This window comes from Limanda limanda, chromosome 11 (assembly GCF_963576545.1).
Source record: "Limanda limanda chromosome 11, fLimLim1.1, whole genome shotgun sequence".
Classification (NCBI taxonomy): Eukaryota; Metazoa; Chordata; class Actinopteri; order Pleuronectiformes; family Pleuronectidae; genus Limanda; species Limanda limanda.
Window position 1 is genome coordinate 13,914,062 of NC_083646.1, and position 21,772 is coordinate 13,935,833.

The following is a 21,772-nucleotide window of genomic DNA, read 5'->3' on the forward strand; positions in this document are numbered from 1 at the left end:
CTGTGAAACCAAGAAACCTTGTGTAACCTTGATCTCTTGATAACTGCTCTAAAGGTGTTTTGGTGTGAAGAATACACAGCCCACGACTTCTCACTTTTAACCAATGACAAACCACAACAAGTGACCAGAAAGTCGTGATATTTGACGGCCTGTGTTCACACAGCTGCCATCGGTCCACTCGGCCCTGCCTGAGGGAATGTGGCAGTTTGGTGTTAGAGAGGAGAGGAGAGAGGCCTTGAGAGGAACGTGGTGTTTTAAATAGCTGAGGGGAAAACTACTGACAAGAGTGGACTGGCTGTGAAAAAACACATTGATGTTTATGCTTCCACTTCACTGCACTGGGCCACTTTCCCAGAGAGCGTGAGAACTGCACCTCGGTGCCACGGGCCCACATGAGCGTCGACCTCTGTGCGTCTGTTGGAGGAAGTGAGCGTGATTTGAAGGGTATTCAATCAATCAATCAATCAATCAAGTTTTATTTGTATAGCCCACATTCACAAATCACAATTCGTCTCATAGGGCTTTAACATGGTGTGACATCCTCTGTCTTTAACCCTCAGCAAGAGTAAGGAAAAACTACTAAAAACCTTTTTAACAGGTAAAAATATGTAGAAACCTCAGAGAGACACATGTGAGGGATCCCTCTCCCAGGACAGACAGAAGTGCAATAGATGTCAAGTGTAAGAAAACATCATCAGGATTAAAGTTTTTAGCAGCATCGATGAGGGTAAACATTTTTCAATACTATGTGTGAAGCAGTCCTGCTGCAATTAAATTAATATTAATATAATATTGTATTAAACACAGTGATGGCACCAAACCACGTGGGAATAGACTATCCTCTCAGCAGCAGTGGACTGCAGCTCTACTCCACTCTACAGTTGTTGTTGTTTACCTCTCAGCAGGGTGTTTTTCCTGTGCGCTCCCAGCAGCAGCACCCCGCCCCCCTCCTCTCACTCCTCAGACCAGTCCCGAGGAGGAGCGGAGCACGACCACTTCTGAACCGACCTCCACAGAATGCAACGCAGAATAACTCACTTCTTATATAGTATTAGATAATCTAATCAGGTCTTTTACTGTTTTTTTTACGCACACGACAAGGTTTTGCTTTCTCCTGATTTCTTTTAACTTGAGGGTGACACTTTTACGCGCAGCTCGGGCGGAGAGAAGTCCTCACTGGGAGTTTGTTGGAGGCTGAAACACGGTAAGTTCCTTCAAGGGAAAGTTCACCACTTGAGCTTCCAGACAGGGAACGCATCCTCTCAAACACATTTACCTCAAATAGATCAAACCTGCAGCGTCTTGTGGAGTTATTGCGCTTTTACTGTAAACCACAAACTTCCAACCCCTCCAACTTCTAAATACATGTGTGATCATGTGACCATTATATTTGCACCAAACCACCGTTATGTTTGTGTCACAAAAACGCGTCAGTCCTCCCCCGCGTTCAGCCGTGGGTTGCCGGTGGCGTCAGAGTGTTTCCTTCCTGCTCAGAACATGCCACGCCATCTGAGAGCTTCATCTCCCCACTGATCCGTGCCAGCAGACCGTGAAGCGCGCTCCAGTCTGCGGTGCGTTCAGTGTCTGCAACACATCCTGTACTTTTTGACGGAAAACTCCAATCTGTAAAAGTGTGTTTGCTGCCCACTCATGATTTTGAAATTCTGACTCTTATTTAACTCATTAATATGGGGCTAGTTTATAAGGATTCAATTAAAAATTGTCCTTATTGCAAACTCTTGCATGATAATCCCACTTTATTTTAATCCATGGTAATTGTGATTTTTGAAGTACTGCTTCATGGTCTCCTCTGCCCATTCTACTTGACTACGTGACTCAGAAGTCTAACAAACAAGATTATTGGATTGGTTCTTGGTAGAAAAGCTCTTGCCTGTATTGGTTCGATTTAACCTGAGTGGCAGGTCTTTATTGTTAATCCTGCCCCAGGGTTGAAGTGTTGGTTTTCTTCACACCCCCATACTCCTCGTGCATGAATCCACAGCACTGCTGTGGGCCACAGAGGGAAGCCTCTGCACACGCAGGCCTTGAAGTCTGAAAATAAAAAAAAGGCGTTTTATATCATGGCTTCGATTTTCTGCAAGTGTGGAGCTAAAGCTGAATCGACCGTCACCATATTTAGTAGTTTTGTTGGGACACTGTGGCTGTGGAGCTGAGGAAGCCAGCGTTCTGTGTGGTCATTCAGTGTCCTTAAATGTGCAGAGCCCCTGCAACTCCAGTCACAAGTCCGGTAGTGGAACCTTAGCCTGTAAACATTTGGGTGTAAGAGAATCTCAGAGAATGTCCCAAATAATAAATAGACAGAAAATCCGCCCGGGAGGTTCGTGTCGCACCAGCAGAATGGATGACTCAGTAGAGAAACCATTCCAAACTCACTGGCCAGATATCAAGTGGAACCCAACACCAGCTTGTGACTCGTATGTTTCATATACATATTTCTGAGGTGCTCAGTCTGAAATAGACCCTGTTCTCTCACCCAGAGTCAGGAGGCTGTGTTACCAAGAGGCAGATCTTGATCTTATAAGTGATGCAGTTATGTAACGTCTAACCAAGATTATTGCGTCCCTACCGGGGATGCACCCATGTGGACTATGGGGGCTGATACTAATAATGGGGAGTAAACAAATCTGATAGTGATCACTTTACACATGTGAAAATAATTGCAGATGAATCCTAAGATGCCATTATCAAAAGAAAAACAAATACAATCAAATATATAGAACAATAATAATCTTTCAATAATTTGGCTCTTTGGACTTGGATTGTTCTTCCAACGGCGTCATTTTAACCTGCAATAGAATTTAGAATTCAGTTGAGCAAGTTTCCCCATTTCTGATGGACTGTTCTAGGGAAATAACTTGAACTTTAATGGCATGACTTGTCATTTCTTCTTTTTTTTTCTTTTTTTTCTTTTGAAACCACTTCCTTTCTGAAAACAAGGCTGTTTCTTTAAGTTGCAGAGGAAGTTGGTGCATTTGAAGGTTTTACTGTAAATCAAATGTTGAAAATTTGCATATCACTTCGACACGATACTCTCATAAAACAACAATGACTCAAAGTGTGAGCACATAAACATTCGCGTCGCTCTGTGTCTGTCTGTCTCTGTCCAGCAGCAACCATGGATCTCGTGGTGTTGGTGGCGTTCAGCTCTTGGTTGGCTCCTGCACTCGGTGAGCTTAACTTTTCCTCACTAAGTCTGTTCAGGATCTTTGTGTCGTCTTTGCAAATGTTCTGTGGTTCCACTGCTCAGCTTCCCCTTTGTGGCTTTATTATAAGTCTCCTCTGTGCTAAACCAGCTGTGTGTCTGTGTAACAGGATCAGCGTTTGGCAGGGAAATGTCGGGTAAGTTTTCCAGCATTAGAAGTGGTCATCAGCAATGCATGGCCTCTAGCTGGTGTTGGAATTCCAATAATTCCAATAAGGTCAAAGTTATCTCCGGCATTCCCTCTGCAAAACGAGAATATGTAACATATTTTAGAGTTTATGCTTTCAACCGGTCATCATTTTTTTTCTATCATGTGTTAAAAACATTTCTCAATCTGAACTCGTGTAGAGCGGCAGTGATGAATTGTAAAAGTTCAGAGATCATATCGTGTTTGCCCACACTTGGAAATGTTTTCACACATTATCCTCTTACTGTCTTCAGCTTCAGTTGTTGGTGTTTATACTGGAACGTACTGACATGCTAAGCTGCCGTTCACAGTCACAGTTGAGTATTTTAAAATAGAGCTGTAAAAAAAAAACAATGATGTGAGATGTTGCCGCTGTGGGGATACATCGTTCTCACTCCCAACTCCTCTGTGTTTTTATCATCACACCGAGTCAACGTGTCTCTTTTAATTGTTTTTGTTGCTGTTCAGGAGGATTTATGATTCAGATTAACACCAAATACAATGAGCTGTGTAGCAAGATCCCAGAGAGTGGAGGAGACACAACATGAACAGAGCAGCCGGTGTGTTTTCCCCAGATGGGAGCAGAGGGATGAGACAGAGCACAGGGGTCTGGACTTTCCCACATTAGTGACACGACACAAACGAACACAGAAGCTAAGATCTGTTGACTCTGAAGAGAGTGGAACATATGCATGTCCGTGTTTGTTGTAAAAGTTGTTACGAACGCTGCAGTTTGCCTTTCACACATGAACACAGACGCGCTCAAAACACCAACACTTCCTCAGCGTTATTCAGACTTGGACTTATTCAGGAGTTGGAGCAGACAGACAGGAAGTGCCGTATTAATTCCTCTATAATCATGTGATTTTATTGACAAACACCGGTGTCCGCTCTAATCACCACAAACTCTCAACAGCTTCATGGGTGTCTTCTACGTATATGGCGGACACTTTTTCAGGGGGAATATTGTTTTGTTTTTTATTTTTGCTTCTGTCGGATTCTCCTAATTTATACTTGGGGGGGGCCAGTTGGAGAAAGTCCGCAGATAATCCGGAGGCTCTCACTAGGACATTTACATTCACACATGCTCCTCCTCTGGAGAGTTCAGTGCATGTCTGAAAGCAGCTCAAGTTGACATCTTCATCAGCATCTTCTAAATGCATGTCACCCTTGCAGGACCATCTCCGCACAATGTCCCGCTGCATCCTCACAAGGACTCACTTGAACACTCTCTGGAGTTTTTACCAGAGGGGCTGCATGTTCTCCCATGCAGCCCCTTTGGTATCATTCCAGGAGACCCAGAGCTCAGCGCATGTCTGAACGCAGCATAGTTGAGATTTTGAAGCCGGCGTTGACACTTCTGGAGAGTGAATTTTCTCCATTATCACCAGTTTGCTGACTTACTCAACCCTGTGAATGTCTTTTTCTTATGACTAATGATTTTTTCTCCCTCTTTTCACAGCTTCGGCAGCAGCTGTCGACGTAGGTGGGTATTATTCTAAAAGAAGCTGGGAAAAGTCAAATTAAGATACTACTCTGGGCCCTGTGCTCATGTAAATTAACACTGGTACCACACTGGCTAATGAATAGATGAATGGCCCAGGCTCTAAAAGTGCTGAATAGCAGTCATATCGTAAGTGCTCTCTGAAGTGTGTCAGCGGCTAAATCTCTAATTTCTTTTCCTCTCTCTCTCTCTCTCTCTGTTCTCTCCCTCCACCAGACTACGACAGCGCTTTTAATTACGGTGAGTGTTGAGCAGATGAAACTGTCTTTTTTTTTTTTTAATGGCCGGCCCTCTGCACAGGAAACATCTGGGTGGTCGAGATGAGTTTGCATTTTTCCACTTGTTTTTTTTTTTTTATAGAAGTGATGGAAAACTTAGACCCCCGGAGTTGTCCCACTGCGATTTCTTCTCATTCTGTCCGCTCTGCTCTAAGTTTGAAATTCGACAGAAGGACCAAACATCTGCTTTGATGTTTTATGAACAATTTCAATTAATCACGTAGTTGTTATCTTTCAGTTTCTGTGGGCAGCAAATTGTGGTCTCATCCCCTACTGCTCCATGACCTGTCCTGATCCCAGCTTCGGGGTCGGGGCCCACAGGAGCTCTCCAACTCCTGTGGGTCTCAACGCAAACGTTTACTTTACACTGACTTTAATCTGTTTTTCCCCCTTTTGTAAAGTTGTTGGTGCTTTCATGTCTTTCAGATCCATGGTAATAGCTTGTGACCCCTCGGGAGCTACAAAGACATATCTGAGGTGGTCACAAGATATACACATGGATAAATAAACAGAAGGAAGTTACAGCTGTTAAACAAAATAATTCATACCCTTTTTTCTTCCTGGCTGATTTTAGCTCCGCGGGGCTCTAATAATTAAACACCCTGTCAATTACAGGATGTCATTTTCCATTTATTTTCCCCTTATTTAAAAATCGTTTTAAGTCAGAAAATATTCTCAATGTGTATTTGCTTTAATCATGCAAATGCATGTATTTGTTATTACTAACCGACTCATCTCTAGTTTCAAAGACTAGGCAGTGTTACATGTATGTAAACAAAGCTGTGATTTATATTGGTCACAATACAAATATATATATATAGATGATGTTAGCATTATAAGTAGAGTAATATTTGATCAACTAGTCACCACATATAAAACTATCGAACTTCCTTCTGCCTGCTCTGCTTTCTTTCTTTCTTTTGCAATTATTTATTAGTTTATCCCCCTTAATGTTCAAGAATGATAAAAGTCACATTTCCTTTGGTGCATTTCACCAGGCGTCACTGTGACACTTCAAAATCAGAGTCGACCGAGATGTTTTTTACAGCTTTGGTGACTGCAGCTCACAGGAATTTGCGATGACCTGACATGACCATTAGGGGGCATGCTGGACATTTCTGCAGTGCAGCACTTGAATCGAAATGTGGGGACATTCCTGACAAAGGCCTCGACAGGCTTTCGAATCCAGGGGATTTTGTGGCTGAAGGCTTTCATGTGCTGCTAATCACGTCAGTGAGCATTACAGAGTCCTTGTTCCTCATTTCAGATTATGAATCTCTGAGAATCGGTGGCCTGGTTTTCGCAGTGGTCCTGTTCCTCCTGGGTATCGCCCTCATTGTCAGTAAGTGGTTTGCCTCCGTAAGTACACAGCAGATGTGTAATGTCAAGTGTCGTTTTTCACCACACTGTGATCCCAGTAAGTGCGAGTTGACCTCACAGTCTCCTGAATGTACACTCTGACGCAAAAACAAGCCGCCCAGTGTTTGTCTCAGACGTCTGGAAGGGCGATGAGCACAGAGGCTTCTCGTACAGGCTCAGAACTCGCCGCTCTCATGCTCCGTGGATCACAGCAGCTCTTTATACTTCATACATTTTCTCACTCACCGTGTCCTTCCATGGTTCTTCCTCACTACCTGCTAACACACGCTGTCACTGCAAGGGGGAGCCCTGAAACCAAAACCAACCAATGAATAATTCACACACACAGACAGACGCACGCAAACAGACACTAAGACACACAGACACACACACACACGCGCGCACACACGCACACACACACACACACACACACAGACACACACACACACACACACACACACACACACACACACACAAACACATTCTTGTACTTCTGTCTTAGTGAGTACACTCATAGGCAAACTGCAGATGCCAGCCCCTTACCCCTTACCTTAACCATCACAACTAAATACCTTACCTAAACCTAATTCTAAACCTAAAACCAAGTCTTAACCCTCACACAACCCTTTGAAACAGTGAGGACCGACCAAAATGTTTTCACTCTGTAGGGTTGCTGCTAAATGATTGATATTGGTCAAACTTCCAACTTAATTCGTGTGAGATAAAATGTCATCGAGGCAGAACATAGAACCATAAGAGAGAAAATCCACTAAATGTGTTATTTGGCACCAGTGTGAAATTGGCTGATCTGAGGATGAGTGTTACCTTTCAAGACGCTTTATTCTTAGTCCTGAGTATGTAGGTCACCAGCTCGGTCTAGGATTCTCCAACTCTTTGGCTCGGAGCAGCCACTCTTCAGGCCAGTGGCCGTCTTGTCTTACACTTCAGGTGCAGACAGTGTGATACTGTGTACGATGCTGCGTTAGCTGAAACCTGTAGGATCTGGTTTGTGAAGGTCAACTGGAGTCATTGGTGCAAACAAACATCTGATCTAGTTTCATATGAGTTCACACCAAGACGCTGCCCTGATGGAGCACGTGATGGGCTCGTGCTGAAGTTATGAGTAAACACAGCTTCATCTACACCTCCTTCTATAACTATATTTAGCAAAAGAGTTTAAAAATCAAAGTGCCTTTGACATCTAACACATAGCATACATGCTAACTGACTTCATACTACTGGCCCCTGTAGTTTTCCTTTCAACAGCTGAACTTTGCAGTGATTAGGGTACGTGAATGTTCTCCTGAGCTGGGGCCACTAAGCTGCGAGCTTCTAAAGCCTCCTGAGGCCCGTAGCCCAGACGGGCTTATCTGCACAAAGACTGTATTCATGTAGTATCAAAGCAACCTCTTGTATGACTAGTACTGCGTGTCGTATACTGGTATAATAATGTCTCCTGTGTTCCCCCCCATAAACAGGCCGGAAATGTACCTGTTCTAAAGGAGAAAAGTCACGGTAAGTTGAGCAGAAGTCAGAAACCAAAGTTATAAAGGATTTCTGTAATATATATATATATATATGTATATATCAACTAGAATGGCGCTCAATAGAGTACATACCTCTGCCAACCCCCACTTAGAATTCAGTTCCATAAATGTGCCTGATTTCTTTTCATTAAGATCCATGAATTCTTCCCCGGGAAAACTGTAAAAATGCTCATCAAAGTTCACCAAAGTTTAACTCCATGCGAAGTCACACTGCGATTTGTTTCACCACAGAAATCAGATGTTTTATTGTCGTACTCGCTCACACAGATTGGAGTCGAATGCAGTTGCAGAATTGCTTCATTAACACTTAATATTTTTATAGATCCAATAGTCCTGATGCGGAATCGGGTGTTCCAAGAGGTACGTTTTTCTCTTCATTAGTAATATGTACAAATTAAATAAATGCATTTCCATACAAATCTAAATTTCTCTCTGCAGCTTAGACACAGATATGAGGAACAGTGGAGATCTGGTGAGTGTTTTACAAACATGTTTAAAACTGTTTTCTGCAGACGGAAGCTGAAGGATATTGTTTTAAATCATCTTCTTCCTCTTTTTTGCAGTGTTACTCACTAGTGCCAGTAGGTGGCAGCAAACACCACAACCACAGCTGAAGACAATCTTTCCATGATCGCATGAAGCTTTTATTTTTTTCCAATTTCACTATTATTATGCTTCTATTTTTCCTATTGACATGTTTTGTATCAGTAGATTTTATTTGATCATGTACCGACTTCATTTTATGTTTGCAATAGAGTGATTTTAATTTGTATTTTTTTTGTGATTTCCAAACTGAAGAAATAATAATAAAGCAAATGTTTGAAAAGGTTTTGTTTTCTTGTTTAATAAAGACAGCATCGTTTCATTTCCTCTGCAATTAGCACTGGACTAGTGCAGAAAGCTGTTGTGCTGCACTCCTGCTTCTGCTGACACTGCAGACAGTTCAGTTACACATGCAGCAGTAACTAGCAGCAGCGAGAGCATGAAGGATCTATGCTGCATTGTGCAGCCCTCGGAGAAGACTCTATTAAAAAATGATAACTCTTAATTTTACAGATGTCTTTCTTCTATGCCGTGTATTGGTAGATGGTTTTTCTGTTGCTGTATGGAGTCAGGCAGGAGGAAGATGCAGATGTCGGCTTTATTTTCTCCCCACAGTTGCAGGAGCAGGCTCACTGCACTGCACAAAATAAAACACATGAACATAAACTGGTGCATTTTGAGCAGGTGCACACACATTACTCCAAGAAATCCTCCCATTATGCGTAAGAAACTGCAAGCAATAGTAGAGCCATAGAAATTTGAAGTAAGAATATATATATAATTCATCTATTTCACCCCTCACACTCAGAGACAACAGACCACACGACTGGTGCCCAGTAGCTCACAGGAATAGTTCAACTCTCTTACCAATTTTGTGATGAGATGTTATCATCTGTTATGCTTTTATTTGTTTTTATCTTTGGGCTCCTGTGGTAAAGCTCTATGTAGTCCACACCCTGGTAGATGTATCTCAGGGGAGTGAACCCTGGGGCTGCAGCATTGTGAATGCATTGTTCGGGTGTGGCCACTAGAGGGCCCTGCTGAGTTCACACTGAAGGTTCACTGCACAGCTCAGTGCTGTTCTGTCCAACTGGCTCCTCTCACATCCAGTCTTCATCTGCAACCTGCTAAATCTCTGGAAGACTGCTGCATCTCTGCTGTGCATCATGGCTACCACAGGTTTGAACATCCTTTTCTTTCTTTACGGGCTCAACGTAGAGTACATCAGACAGAAGTTCTACAGTTTGAGAAAAAAAAACATAGTTATTAAATATGTGATTATATTGTTTCATTTCCACACTTGTCTTGATGTAGTTAAGTGAGACTGCAGTATCGTTGCCAAATGTACTGCTGATGCATGCATCAGTGTTTTAACAAAGAGAGTTTAATAAGCTAACTGAAATAAACAATTGAACAATATTTAAGATATTTAACTGGTTTCTTTGGAAGTTGAGTCGTCTTTGTGGCAATGGGAAAACATGGGCGGGAATGTAAACTGCAAGCTCAGCCACTTGGGACTGAAGGTTCAGCAGCATTATTGACAGACCGATACCTCAACAGTCTGATACAGGCTGCATGTTTAGTGCAAAATAATTCAATATATTGGCCGAGAGTCGAAATCTATCGTCGTAAAATAGCTTGAACATATTTCCTGTTATTTTACTACTCCATCTCTCTTCTCTGCGGCTGTGAGGAAATCCCTGTATCCTGTCTGCTGCTGCTGGCCCCTAACCCACTTTTTGTGGTGCATCTTTTTCTGCTGAGCACATATGCTGCATCGAGCGCCTCTCAGTTCTGAAAAAAAAGAACGTACCCCTGAGGAGTTGAGGGGCTGCAGATACAGATCTTTGTTCATTACTGCTGGATTTAAAATTCACACCCTTAGAGCTTATTGCTGCCAAACTCAACACCTTTTATTTGTATTTGTTCTGACTAGATTCTGTCTTTGCAGGAACAATGTTTCCAGACCAAAGCGACTTTGACTACGGTAAGACTAACACCATTTAAGGATTTGAAAAACCTAAAGCACCACGTCTGATGTGTCAGATAATTTTTTTGAATTACAGTTAAGTTCATCATGAGCTTCTGTGGAACATCCGTTAGGTAAACTCATAATGATTTGTCCCCCTGTAGATTATGAGACGTTGCGGACCACGGGGGTTGTCCTCGCTGTTGTCATGTTTGTCTCTGGCATTTTAATAGCCCTGAGTAAGTTCAGTCAATAATTAAAATATATCTCTAATTCCGAGGCTTTAATCAAATTTCTAACTCGTCTATTATTCCTCAAACAGGTAAAAAATTCACTAAATGTGTAAAACCCTCATCCAAGTAAGACATGTGGATGACCTGCCTGTGCATGCTGTATGACTCTGACTTGAAGGGGGAAACACAACCAGTGTGCTCATGTGACTAATGCTTAGTTTCCCACAGCTTCTCCTCTCCCCTGCCCTGGATGCATCTTCTCTTAATGCCCATTCCCCCCTTGTTCTGCAGACACACAACCCTGAAACACACATTAAAGATCAGACACAACTACACATGACAAGCCACACGTGGGCAGTGCTTTCACATTCCCCATAACTCGGTGGTTGTTCTTGAAAAAGCATTTGAGTTAAAGGTATGCGTCACTCTGCTCATGTGTTGGGAGTGAGTATTTGGCCGTGGGGATTCACGGGCTGGTCGCATGCTGCTTGAATGGCCAGAGAGGAAGAACAACTAACTGCTGTTTGAGCAGGATGCCAAATAAAAACTGGATATTGATTTATGGTTATTGAACGTCTGACTCAGAATCCTGTGGCTTCAACTGACTCATGAAATGCAACTCCCCCGAGTTGAAGTAGTGGCCACAGGCTTCAGACTGCAGAGCCAGTGATTGATAATCAGTTATAAACATGAAATTTATAATAGGAATATTTACTTATTTTTCTTATTTGTATTTTCAGCTCCAGCTCGTCTGGGACCCAGATTCCAAAGACAGAGGGTAAGTTCACTTAACTGCAGGTGGGAGTTTCAGGTCATTATTATTATTATTATTATTATTATTATTGTTATTATTATTATTGTTATTATTATTATCATTATTATCATTATTATTATTATTATTATTATTATTATATTATTATTATTATTATTATGTGCTTTAAAATGTACTAATATCTTTTCTTTCTTTTTCTATTGCAGTTCCTCCTCAAACTGTTTAGACTTCATACTTTCCGACTTGAAAGAGAGAAAGCATGCCAGCTAACACACACACTCACTCTCTCTCTCTCTCACACACACACACACAAACACACACTTATTGTCAACTTGTCAGCTGGATGATCAATAAACAGGGTTTTCTGATGCTTCCTCACTCAACCAGTGGTGGTATCTGACGAACAGCTTCTTCTCTCCCTGCCCTGGATGCCTCCTCTCTTAATGCTGCAGAAATGTACAAAAAACGTTTTGTATACTGTGCTCAGTGTTGTGTGATTGTTGGTACTATAACCAGTAGAAACATGAATATATGCACACACACAAACTCATATGCATATTCAGAGAGACAGAAGCAACAATTATTGTCTCTATTCCTGACAGTAATATAAAGAGCATGAATATATATATATAGACTTGGCCATTTTGTTTCAATGACCCATGAACTGCATGCTTCAATAAATTGTAACAGTTGTCTATTACCTTTATTTGCCCTTATTTGCCCTTTATTTCTGTTGATATCTTCTTCCAGAAAAGCATTAATTATTGGCAGAATGAAGAAACAAATCACAAGAGCAAATCAAAAGTTTTAAAATTACCTGGCTAAAAAGCAGCGGCCACAATAACTTGATGAAAAAGAAGATCAATGTATTATTTGGGAGATGTTTTGAAAAATATAAAAGAAAATTTGTATTTAAAATGTTTGTTTTTATGTTTTAGTATAAGGAGTTTAGCCAATACAATGAGCCCAGTGTTTCAAATAAAGCTCTTGTCTACTCAACATGGTTTTAACAGTGCCTGATCTTTGTTTGGCTTCACAGGAATTCACAGCATGTCTAATAACAGAGATGACACACTTTTGAGAGACAGCTCAGGAATTATTCGTCACTGAAATTACACTCAGAAGTGAAACCTACTTTCACCTATGACTCAGGTTAATTGTCATAGCAACAAAGGTCAGGGATGATTTAAAATGACAGAGTGTAAACACTCTGTGGTGGGGCGGCGTATTTTCCGTCCTGAAGATCAAAACAGTCAGATGGAACTTTACACACAGTGTTATCAGGCTTTTATTCATGACTCATGAAAAGAATGTACAGATGTTCACTGCATTAACTCGTGCAACTGTGATGACAAAGAACAATCTTCATTCATTCGGTTTCCACATTCAGAAACAGTTTTACACAGTAAAGTTTATTTTCTTCCATTAAGAAAATTATACCACGCGAAGTATGATGCATACGGACAGAACATTATATGACATGATCAGGTATTCTCATTTTTATAGCATACGCATTCTTAACATAAGCACACATGCTGACTGAAACTGAAACCATCACTCAGTGTATCAATATGAGAACTTATCATGATGGTGGGGTTTTGACAGGAGAGTCAGAGGGGTTTCAGGGACGTGGGCCCCGGGGGGCTCAAACCAACGATTTCACAGAAATCAACATAAAACTGGGAGTGTGGCCTGATCAGAAAACGAATGTTACTCCACTTTCCACTGCCCCTTCAGATAAAACATGTTTTCTTTCAAAATGTGAAGTATCACAAAGACTAACAGATAAATAACGTCTCTGTTAGTCCCACATTTTAGCAGGAGCATCTTGTGAAAAGGTTTGATGGAGTGTTTTGGAATTCTCAAAGCCTGTGTGTAGAGAAATAAATAAAGCATGACATGCTCACAGACACTAAATCACAGGTAATTTCAGCTTGATGCATTAAGGCATCATTTGTCAAATCCAATGTGAATTATATCGAGGGATTCATTTGCCAAACTGGTTTCCTTAACAACTTATTGGCCAGGGACTCCCAGAACCTCAATACAGTGTAAATCCCCTTCTCAACAGAGGAAACATTCGCATTCCCTCCAAACGAGGATTACAAGTGGTTTTTAAATCATTCCTGGTCCTGCAAGGACATGTAGCGTCGACGGGAGGAGGCGCTCCGTTTCTTCAGCATTAGCTTGAGCTGGATTTGAAAAGACATGAGGTGATAATGAATGAGAGGTGATGAATATATTAAAAGAAAAGGACTCTGCTCGGTGCCAAAGTGGCTGTTAAAATGAGGGGGCGGCTCACCTGCTCCCCCCGGGGGCCGCTCTGCAGCAGGTGAGCCGGCTGGTCGTTTTCCAGGTTGCGGATGCTGGGATCAGCTCCTCTCCTCAGCAGCAGCTGCAGGATCTCCTCTTGGTGGGGGTTACCATGGAGACCAGCGGCCATGTGTAAAGCCGTGTGACCATGCGCCTGTGGCAAAAGAGAGAAAACGCAGCATTACTCAGACCGTTTGTGAATCCAGTATTTCTGTGTACAAACACATGCGTGTACAAAATCCACATCTGAGTGGAACTCACTTTCATGTTGACAAAGGCTTTGATGTTTGGCAGGGGAACCAGCAGATAACGCACCAGATCGATGTTCCCCTCCTTCACAGCCAAGTGCAGCACAGTCTTGTTACTTTTGATTTCCTGGAAGTGGAGAATTGAAAGTGACAGGGGGAAAAAACACACTGAAACCACAAGTCAAATTGAAGGGAAAGCAAAAAAGAGAATTGGGAGGGGAAACGGCCTGCGTTACGAAATCATCCCACTGAGATAAAACCTGGGCACTTCCCCGGCATGAAGTGTATATTCCCTGAAAGGTCAGGGTTAAGAATTTTGACTTTGATGCCTCTGTAATCATCCTGTCATCTACTCGGCTCATGTGACTTTCAGGAAAGGGAGGGCTGCACTGTACCTGGCTGCACAGGGACGCCCCGGCGCCGAGCAGCATCTCCACACAGGAGAGCTTCTCCGCCGCCTTGCTCTGAAGACCGACGTCCGCCAGACCAGTGGTGGACAAAGCCTTCATGGTGGCACTGTGAGAAATGGCTGCACAGTGCAGAGGAGTCATTCCTGAGACAAAGAAGAAGACGTTAACATATTGACTCATAATTCACGGTCACCTTAACACAACTTCCCTGTTGTTTAACAAATTAGAAATCACCGTCAAAATTGCAGGCCTCAAGGTTAGCGGCAGGTCTGCTGGACAGAACAGCCTGAAAAATAGATATATATGATTATCGTGCGTTATATATATATATATGTATATATATATATATGTATAACTCATCTGATGCCAAAGTGATCCAGTCATAACGGTGCTTTACCTGCAGAACCTCAGGGAAGCCATAGTGGACGGCCAGATGCAGGGCGGTTTGGCCATTAACATCACAAGCATTGATGTCCGTTCCCAGTGACAGTAAATCTTGTACAATGTCCGGCTGGTTTGCGGTCACTGCCACCAGTAAAGCAGTCTGCACAAACACATTGATGATACAATTTTTTAATTTACTGGAGCCAAAAGAGCCTTTTGCACACGTTGGAAGCTCGTGTATATTTCCGTACCTTTCCCTTGTGTTCTTTGGCATCCAGCTTCCCCACCTCCCTCAGCCGCTCTGCAGCAGCGAAGGCACACTCCCGGAGTCCCTTGGCAGTGTAGATGTGCAGGATGCTGACAGGACGGGAGCACATGATAAATTAGTTATAAATGAGGCTGGAAAAGAGACGCTGGTAATTCCAACCCACACTTTTCCCATTCACAGTTGAATTCTGTTTTCCATTTTTAGCTGTACGTCTAATCATCGAGCGCGAGGGGCTGACTCATCACCTTCTTTGGTTTTTCTTAATCTTGCCAGGATAACACGTCTGAGCCTTCACAGTCTATGGTCTGAGCATGTGGCTCTCGCTTTAAATCATGACTGAAAACGAAACTCTTACGGAAGTAAGTAAATAATGTCTGAGCGTTTACACAACACGGGGGTGTCAGCAGAGTTCAGTGTGTGTGTGTGTGTGTTTAAATGAGTACTATCACTGTGAGTGTGATTGTCTTAGTGTTTGTGTGTACGTGTATGTGCATATGTGTGCATGTGTGTACCATTAGTGTGACTGATATTGCCTGAGTGTATGTGTGTGTGTACCATCAGTGTTAGTGTGATTGTGTGAGTGTTGTGTCTGTGTGTGTGTGTGTGTGTGTATGTGTGAACCATCAGCCCGACTGGGATTGCCTGAGTTTGTGTGTGTGCACGCAGTTAACTAATGGTTATTTTTTGGAGGGTTCAGTCACAGACAAACTCAGGCCCACGTTCTGAAACTTGTGTATTCCACTCACGTGTCTCCGTCCTCGTCCTGCCCGGTGGTCCTGCTGTAATCCATCCCGCTGAGCATTATCCTGGCCTCTGCCAGTTTGGCGACGTCCATCGACGAACCGAAACTCATCTGTGCGTTCTGACTCAGACCCAGAGGTGACCAAGTTGAAGCCAAAGTGGGATCTGTCACTGGCATCTGGCAATCCTGCTAAAAACAATATGATTAAGGTCAACAACACGTAGAATTATGCTCTCACTTTAGTCCAACATGTTTCGTTGAAGTGTCACGACGATGGGAGTCCTCTTACGTATGTCGGAGTCATTGTGTCTACAAATCCCGGGAGGTGCTGCTGTGTGCTGTATTCGGACATGGCCAGGCTGAAGGCTGGAGCGAAGCTGGGTCCTGGGTGGCTGCCATAGTAACCGAGAGTCGGCTCTGGTGCTTGGGTCCACGGCTCAAAGCTCACTGCCATGTCGGTGTAGCTGCTTGATGATGCACCTAGAATGAAAAGACTGACTACTGAGTCTGTGATATTCACACACTTACACACAATGTTATGTGAGGCCGCTGTGGCTCAGCAGTTGTCTGCTTCAGTCCAAGTGTCCATGGCAAGACACCGGCCCCAAAACACTGACAAGGCCAATGGACACTTTCAAAACTACAGTGGACAGGTGCGAAGGAGAAAAAGCACATGCAGGTTGGGTGAGAGAAGAGGAATCCCACATAGTGTCAGTACAGGACAGTGTGCAGGATTCCTCTTCTCTTAAGACACTGGCCCACAAATTGCCGCTGTCAGCAGTGTGTGAATGGGATGTTTAAATGATAGAGATGTTCTGTTTGAATGGGACTGGAAGTGATAAAATGTTCTGAGTGGTCTGTGTTTTTGTTCTTTTCAGAGTCCCATTAAAAGAGCCAGGGAGTCCTGGCCAAGTTAAACAGAAATGAGGTAAAACAAAAAGAAAAAGTTTTAAATATAAATGGAAACAGTGAAAAAACAAAGCGTAATCAACGTGACATACTGTTCCTAAGCTAATTTATAATATACAGGTCATGAAGACAAACTTGGCCACTGTAGCTTTTGGCAAATATCTCAACAAAAGTATAAGTTGGGGACTATTTTCTGATGGGGATGTGGTGCATTGGTGAGTATTTACAGCAGCAGAAGTGTCTTTTTGGAAATTACTCAAAATAAACTGGAATGTCCGTGTTCATCAAAATGAAGGAAAGTGTCAGAGTGAGCAACTTTGTAACTAACTGATGTGCATCAAATCACTTTTTGGACAATACTGGAGTTTCATGACACAGAGGGATACCAACCGGTCCAGACCTAAAGTGTTTTGACATAAATACATCTACTATCACCAGGCTCAGCTCATTCAGTTTGAGAAGGAAACAATGTATATTAATTGTAAGTGTCTCCATCACTTGTAAAATGCTGTAACACAGTTATTTGAACCTTCAAATTGAAGCTGAGACTTGACACTTGTAGTATATATTTGTGATAAGGAACATGAGGTGTTTAATTGTCCAGTTGATTATAGTCTGGACTCTATCTTATGCATTAGCTCAACACGTATATAAACATATTGGAATTCATTTATTATGAATTTTGGTGTTTTTGATAGGAAATAAGAAAAATATCAATAAAACACACAGTTGTGTATACGTTCTCCAGGTCTTACCTGTACAGGTAAATACTTCTGACGAGGACAACTGCTGGTAGAGAGAACAGAAGAAATGATGAGTAACCGCATTTGTACTGTGTTATTATTATATAAATGTATGTTTATTATTATTTAGATGCCGAGCCCCTGTGTTTGATGACTTACTGTCACAGTGTTAGAGGGACCAGGACTTGTGCTCGCTGCAGGGCAGGACGGGGACACAGATGACGACTCACGCCTCCTCTTCTCTTCCAAGAGCTTCTTCACTGTGGGCAGAGTGCAACACGGCTTCTCCTTTGGTGCTGAAATTACAGAGTAAGACATTAGAGCACAATAAGAATAATAATTTAATAAAAGAGTTCAAAAATATATAAATAAAGTAAAAGATTATAAAATGATTAAAACAGTCGTCGAGATACAATAAATAAATGTGTTTGGTTTTGGTCTGAGATCAAGAATTCTGCTCATGAAACTATCATGGGACTAACAATATATAGATTCAATTAAATTAACCAATTCTTTGGTGCAAAATTAGTTATAGAAATAAATCCAAATACACAGTGAAGTGATGTGTCTTTGTTTGAAAAATATAATTATATATTGTTTAAAAATAATAGTTATTATAAAAAAAAATTATTCAGCAACTACAGTTATTTTGTACTCTTGTAGAAAAAGCTACATAATAATAATATTAATAATATTAATAAACACAAACTTTTTTATCCAGTCAGCAGACGTCTGTCTCTAATGATATGGATCTTTCATTGAGAAGTGAGCTTTCTCTTTTTGAAAAACTTAACTAGATCATAGATTGTGGATGAGTCTCTTGTTCCCTCTCACTGGAATACATGTGTTTATCAAGAAAGGCTTCGCTTTATTTTAAGTGTCAGCTGAGTTGTCATCAGATGGATGATACAGCCTGCTCACTTTCTCCATGGCAACATGTTTCTGCTCACATTCAAACAAAGTACATCAAATCCTTAATGAGTACTTTTCCCCTGTGAATTAATTTCCATTGAACAGGTAAAGGAAATAAGAAAAACAGGAAAAACACATCACAAAACAGAATTTGTCTGTTTCCAGCTGATATGCTGTGACCACATCACAACTTCACCCCTACACGTGAAAGACACCGTGATTTTTCCACCCCATGTCTGTGGAACCTGAGCACAGAGATAAAAAACCTCCTCCATTAGGAACCCAGATTATGTGGCCATTCAGACACACTGGGATTGCCACCACTTATTTTCTATGACACCTTTCTGCAGCGCTCCGTTACGCAAACAGAAACGCAAACCACATCTTTCCTGCCTTTGGTGTTTGACAGGCACGTCACCTCCACACGTGTTTCTGCCTTGTGCTTTCTAGTGCCTGGGAGGCAGGTTCATGACGCGTTCTTTTGTCTGTTTCTCTTTTTGTTTTAACTGTTTGATTGATGTCTGCTGTGGTGAGCAACACAGCAAACACAAAGATATCAAATAAATATATGCAAATTCAAACAGTGAGAAAGAAATGTGAGTTCATGGTTTGTGAAGGCTCCGGTTGGTTGGCCACTTCTTTCGCTTTGGCTCTGAGCTGAATAACCTGAACAATTAACCCTATTGACCTCACAATGTTGAAAGGGCAGAATACAAGACTTCAGTCAGAACATTTCAGTGCCGCCAAGTTTCATTTTCAAGTTCAAAAGGTGTTACTATGTGTTACTCAACCCTGACTCATTTGATCTTTATATGAAAATCCACCTTTGGCCTGTTGTTGATGCAGATGATGTCATTCTAAAGAGTCACAGAGTGAATTACCAGATGACGGAATTTGCTCAACACTTCACAGAGGGCTCTGACACATCAGCTGAGTGAAACTAGACATCAGGAAATGTTTTTTTAAAGCTTGTCCAGGAGTAGGTCAACTTAACCCACATGCACTTTTGCTTGCACGAACTGTCCACCCACTGCTTGGGGCTATTCTGTGCCGTATTCAAATAGCGGCTGTGGAAACCCCTGGACATTGAGTCATGTACGTGGGAGGTTGGGGATTCCAACAACCTTTCTCATTTGGCTCGGCCCTCTGAGAAAGAAAGAAGCAGTGAAGAGCAGCTTCCTCATTTTGTGGTTTAACAGACCCAGTGCACACGACAAAAATATTTACTGTGGCGGATGAGGCCCGGCAAAGAAAGTTGACTGAAGCAAGTCAAGTCGTCTCTTCACACAGTTCACACAGTTCACTGGACTGGTATTAATGAACAAAAAAGGGGAAATGAAAACAAGAGAAGAAGGTGCAGAGGTGGGTCAGGGTTTCCCCCGATGATGCTGTGCCTCTTGGATTCCCAAATTGTGCTTTCAGTCAATAAAAACTAAGATATTACATGAACTTTTCAGTTAAATGACTGGATGCAAACTATCACTAGTAGAAAATAACTCATAATCGTAATTCATTCCAAGGCTGCCATGACAACAAGTACAGTGATCTGTATTGTCCATAACTGCAGTGACTTTAAATTAAAGTATCACTTTAAGTGAAAGTTAAAGCTGTCATCGCGGATGGATGAATGGAGCTGCCATCATTACTGCCAAACTATTCAATATACAACTGGTCTCAGGGAAAACAGTAAAATATGATACCAGTGAAAAATGTTAAGCCCAAATACTCACATTTATCAAAGTGCATGTCAGAAACGGGTTTTGCCTTGAAGTTTTCAACAGGTCGATTTCGGAGCCGCCAATCTGGATCAGCTGATTCCCACAGTGTTGCTCTGTTATGCTCTGTGATGCTCTGAAGTGTGCGTCTGGCTTGTTGTCTCACCTCCGTTGCTAGTCGTTCCCCATCACCGCCTCCCCAGCTGTGGCACGCCCTCAAGGGGAAGCCACACATTCACCATTATGACAAACTGAGTAACACGGAACTCCGGGGGGGTGTGGTGATAGCAGCAATCTGTAATTCTCAGTAAATCTTAAATAAGTATTCAGATAATTAAATTTAGGTAACACTACAATACTAAAGGGTTACCTGTAGTTTTCTGTTAATTTAATATCAATCATCAATGTTTCTGTAATAATATCTTTGCTGTGTTTTCTTACTGTAGACTTCTGGCAGTACACTACTGATTGTTGTACACCTGCTTGCTTTAAACTTAATATTACAGTTTATTTCTGGTTTAATACTATGTACAACAACACAGTGTATTGTTACATTATTGTTGTATCGTAAACTTCATTGCAAGTTAAAGTTCTTCATTCAATTGAATTAGAACTACACTCAATTAAATCAGAATTTGTATTGTTTAAGCATTAAATGTTCAGTTTCTACTATTATATTTGACATTATAAAGTTTAGGTAATATTTTAATGTTGTATTTATTCAAGGCTGAAGTAGTTTTTACAAATTTCAACTATTTAATTGTTAGTTTTTTGTACAGTAAGAATCAAATGTTATACGATGATCACATGTTTGTTTTGTGAAATATTAGTGTAAGCCTAAGATTAATTGTGCTTTGGTCAGTCAGTTTATGCGTTAAATGCCTTTAATCCTGGTTGTAATATTGAATGTGATTGAATACATAAATATGTTATATCTTAAATATCAATTTGGACAGATAGAAAACAAACATAGAGGAGTAAATAACCACAATAAAACAGCAACATAGTGTTGAACACAATTTAATAGGTTACTCTCTAAAAATCAATAAACTCCAAAACATAATTTTTAAATCCCACATTAGGATATTTACTTATTTTGAAATACATAGTGTTGATGCAATTTTTTTGTTTTAATGAGAGCAAAGTTTCAATAATAGTGCAATTAACATAGAAACTTGAGAAAAAACATATTTTTAAAATTTGATTGTTTGGTTTATCAGCTCTCAGATTTGTCTGTAATTAAGTGTATTTCCTTTTAGTTAAAGGTAAAAGCCCTGCAGCTTCACAGGAACTTCTGTGTCACCTCAAAAACAAGAGTCGATGTTGGAACACAATGATTAAATGTCTTTTTACCAAATGACTAATATTTAAGTGTCACTTTGTTCCATAAACACCTGTCAGACAACAGTGGGGAAACATTCAATTTCATTTAAAAGGAGACATATAAGAGTAACTATAAATAACTAAGGCAAATGAATTTGTAGGAAATTTGATGGAAATGCCAAAATAATAA

The 21,772-nt window shown here is 41.3% G+C and overlaps 2 protein-coding genes across 3 annotated transcripts; one reads left to right on the plus strand and one right to left on the minus strand.

Annotated features, from left to right (window-relative positions):
• Positions 1 to 978: 978 nt before the first annotated feature.
• Positions 979 to 8,885, plus strand: LOC133014333 (FXYD domain-containing ion transport regulator 6-like). 2 transcript variants are annotated; one of them, XM_061081538.1, is made up of 9 exons: positions 979 to 1,204; positions 3,129 to 3,188; positions 4,873 to 4,896; positions 5,131 to 5,154; positions 6,460 to 6,534; positions 8,030 to 8,066; positions 8,421 to 8,458; positions 8,537 to 8,570; positions 8,662 to 8,885. In XM_061081538.1, the coding sequence occupies exons 2-8, from the start codon at positions 3,137 to 3,139 to the stop codon at positions 8,539 to 8,541; spliced, it is 255 nt and encodes an 84-aa protein (XP_060937521.1). In that variant the 5' UTR covers positions 979 to 1,204; positions 3,129 to 3,136; the 3' UTR covers positions 8,542 to 8,570; positions 8,662 to 8,885. The 2 variants fall into 2 exon arrangements, with proteins under 2 accessions (XP_060937521.1, XP_060937522.1); XM_061081539.1 differs by having other exon boundaries at positions 3,132 to 3,188.
• A 4,000-nt stretch (positions 8,886 to 12,885) lies between these two features.
• Positions 12,886 to 20,313, minus strand: LOC133014456 (NF-kappa-B inhibitor delta). The gene is made up of 12 exons (XM_061081698.1): positions 20,275 to 20,313; positions 17,792 to 17,928; positions 17,645 to 17,678; positions 16,270 to 16,460; positions 15,985 to 16,169; positions 15,222 to 15,327; positions 14,984 to 15,130; positions 14,821 to 14,872; positions 14,572 to 14,729; positions 14,190 to 14,303; positions 13,918 to 14,082; positions 12,886 to 13,807 (listed from the first exon to the last, which is right to left on the minus strand). Exons 1-12 carry the CDS (start codon positions 20,288 to 20,290, stop codon positions 13,736 to 13,738), a joined length of 1,377 nt encoding a protein of 458 aa, XP_060937681.1. The 5' UTR covers positions 20,291 to 20,313; the 3' UTR covers positions 12,886 to 13,735.
• Positions 20,314 to 21,772: the final 1,459 nt, after the last annotated feature.

Bases quoted from the DNA above. Each gene is read 5' to 3' on its own strand.
- LOC133014333 (XM_061081538.1), top strand. From the start codon at position 3,137: ATGGATCTCGTGGTGTTGGTGGCGTTCAGCTCTTGGTTGGCTCCTGCA. The intron at 5,155-6,459 runs GTGAGTGTTGAG...TCCTCATTTCAG, and splicing joins CGACAGCGCTTTTAATTACG to ATTATGAATCTCTGAGAATC. The intron at 8,067-8,420 runs GTAAGTTGAGCA...ATATTTTTATAG, and splicing joins TCTAAAGGAGAAAAGTCACG to ATCCAATAGTCCTGATGCGG.
- LOC133014456 (XM_061081698.1), bottom strand. The intron at 15,131-15,221 runs GTACGGAAATAT...GTGTTTGTGCAG, and splicing joins CCAAAGAACACAAGGGAAAG to ACTGCTTTACTGGTGGCAGT. The intron at 14,083-14,189 runs GTGAGTTCCACT...CTTTTGCCACAG, and splicing joins AAGCCTTTGTCAACATGAAA to GCGCATGGTCACACGGCTTT.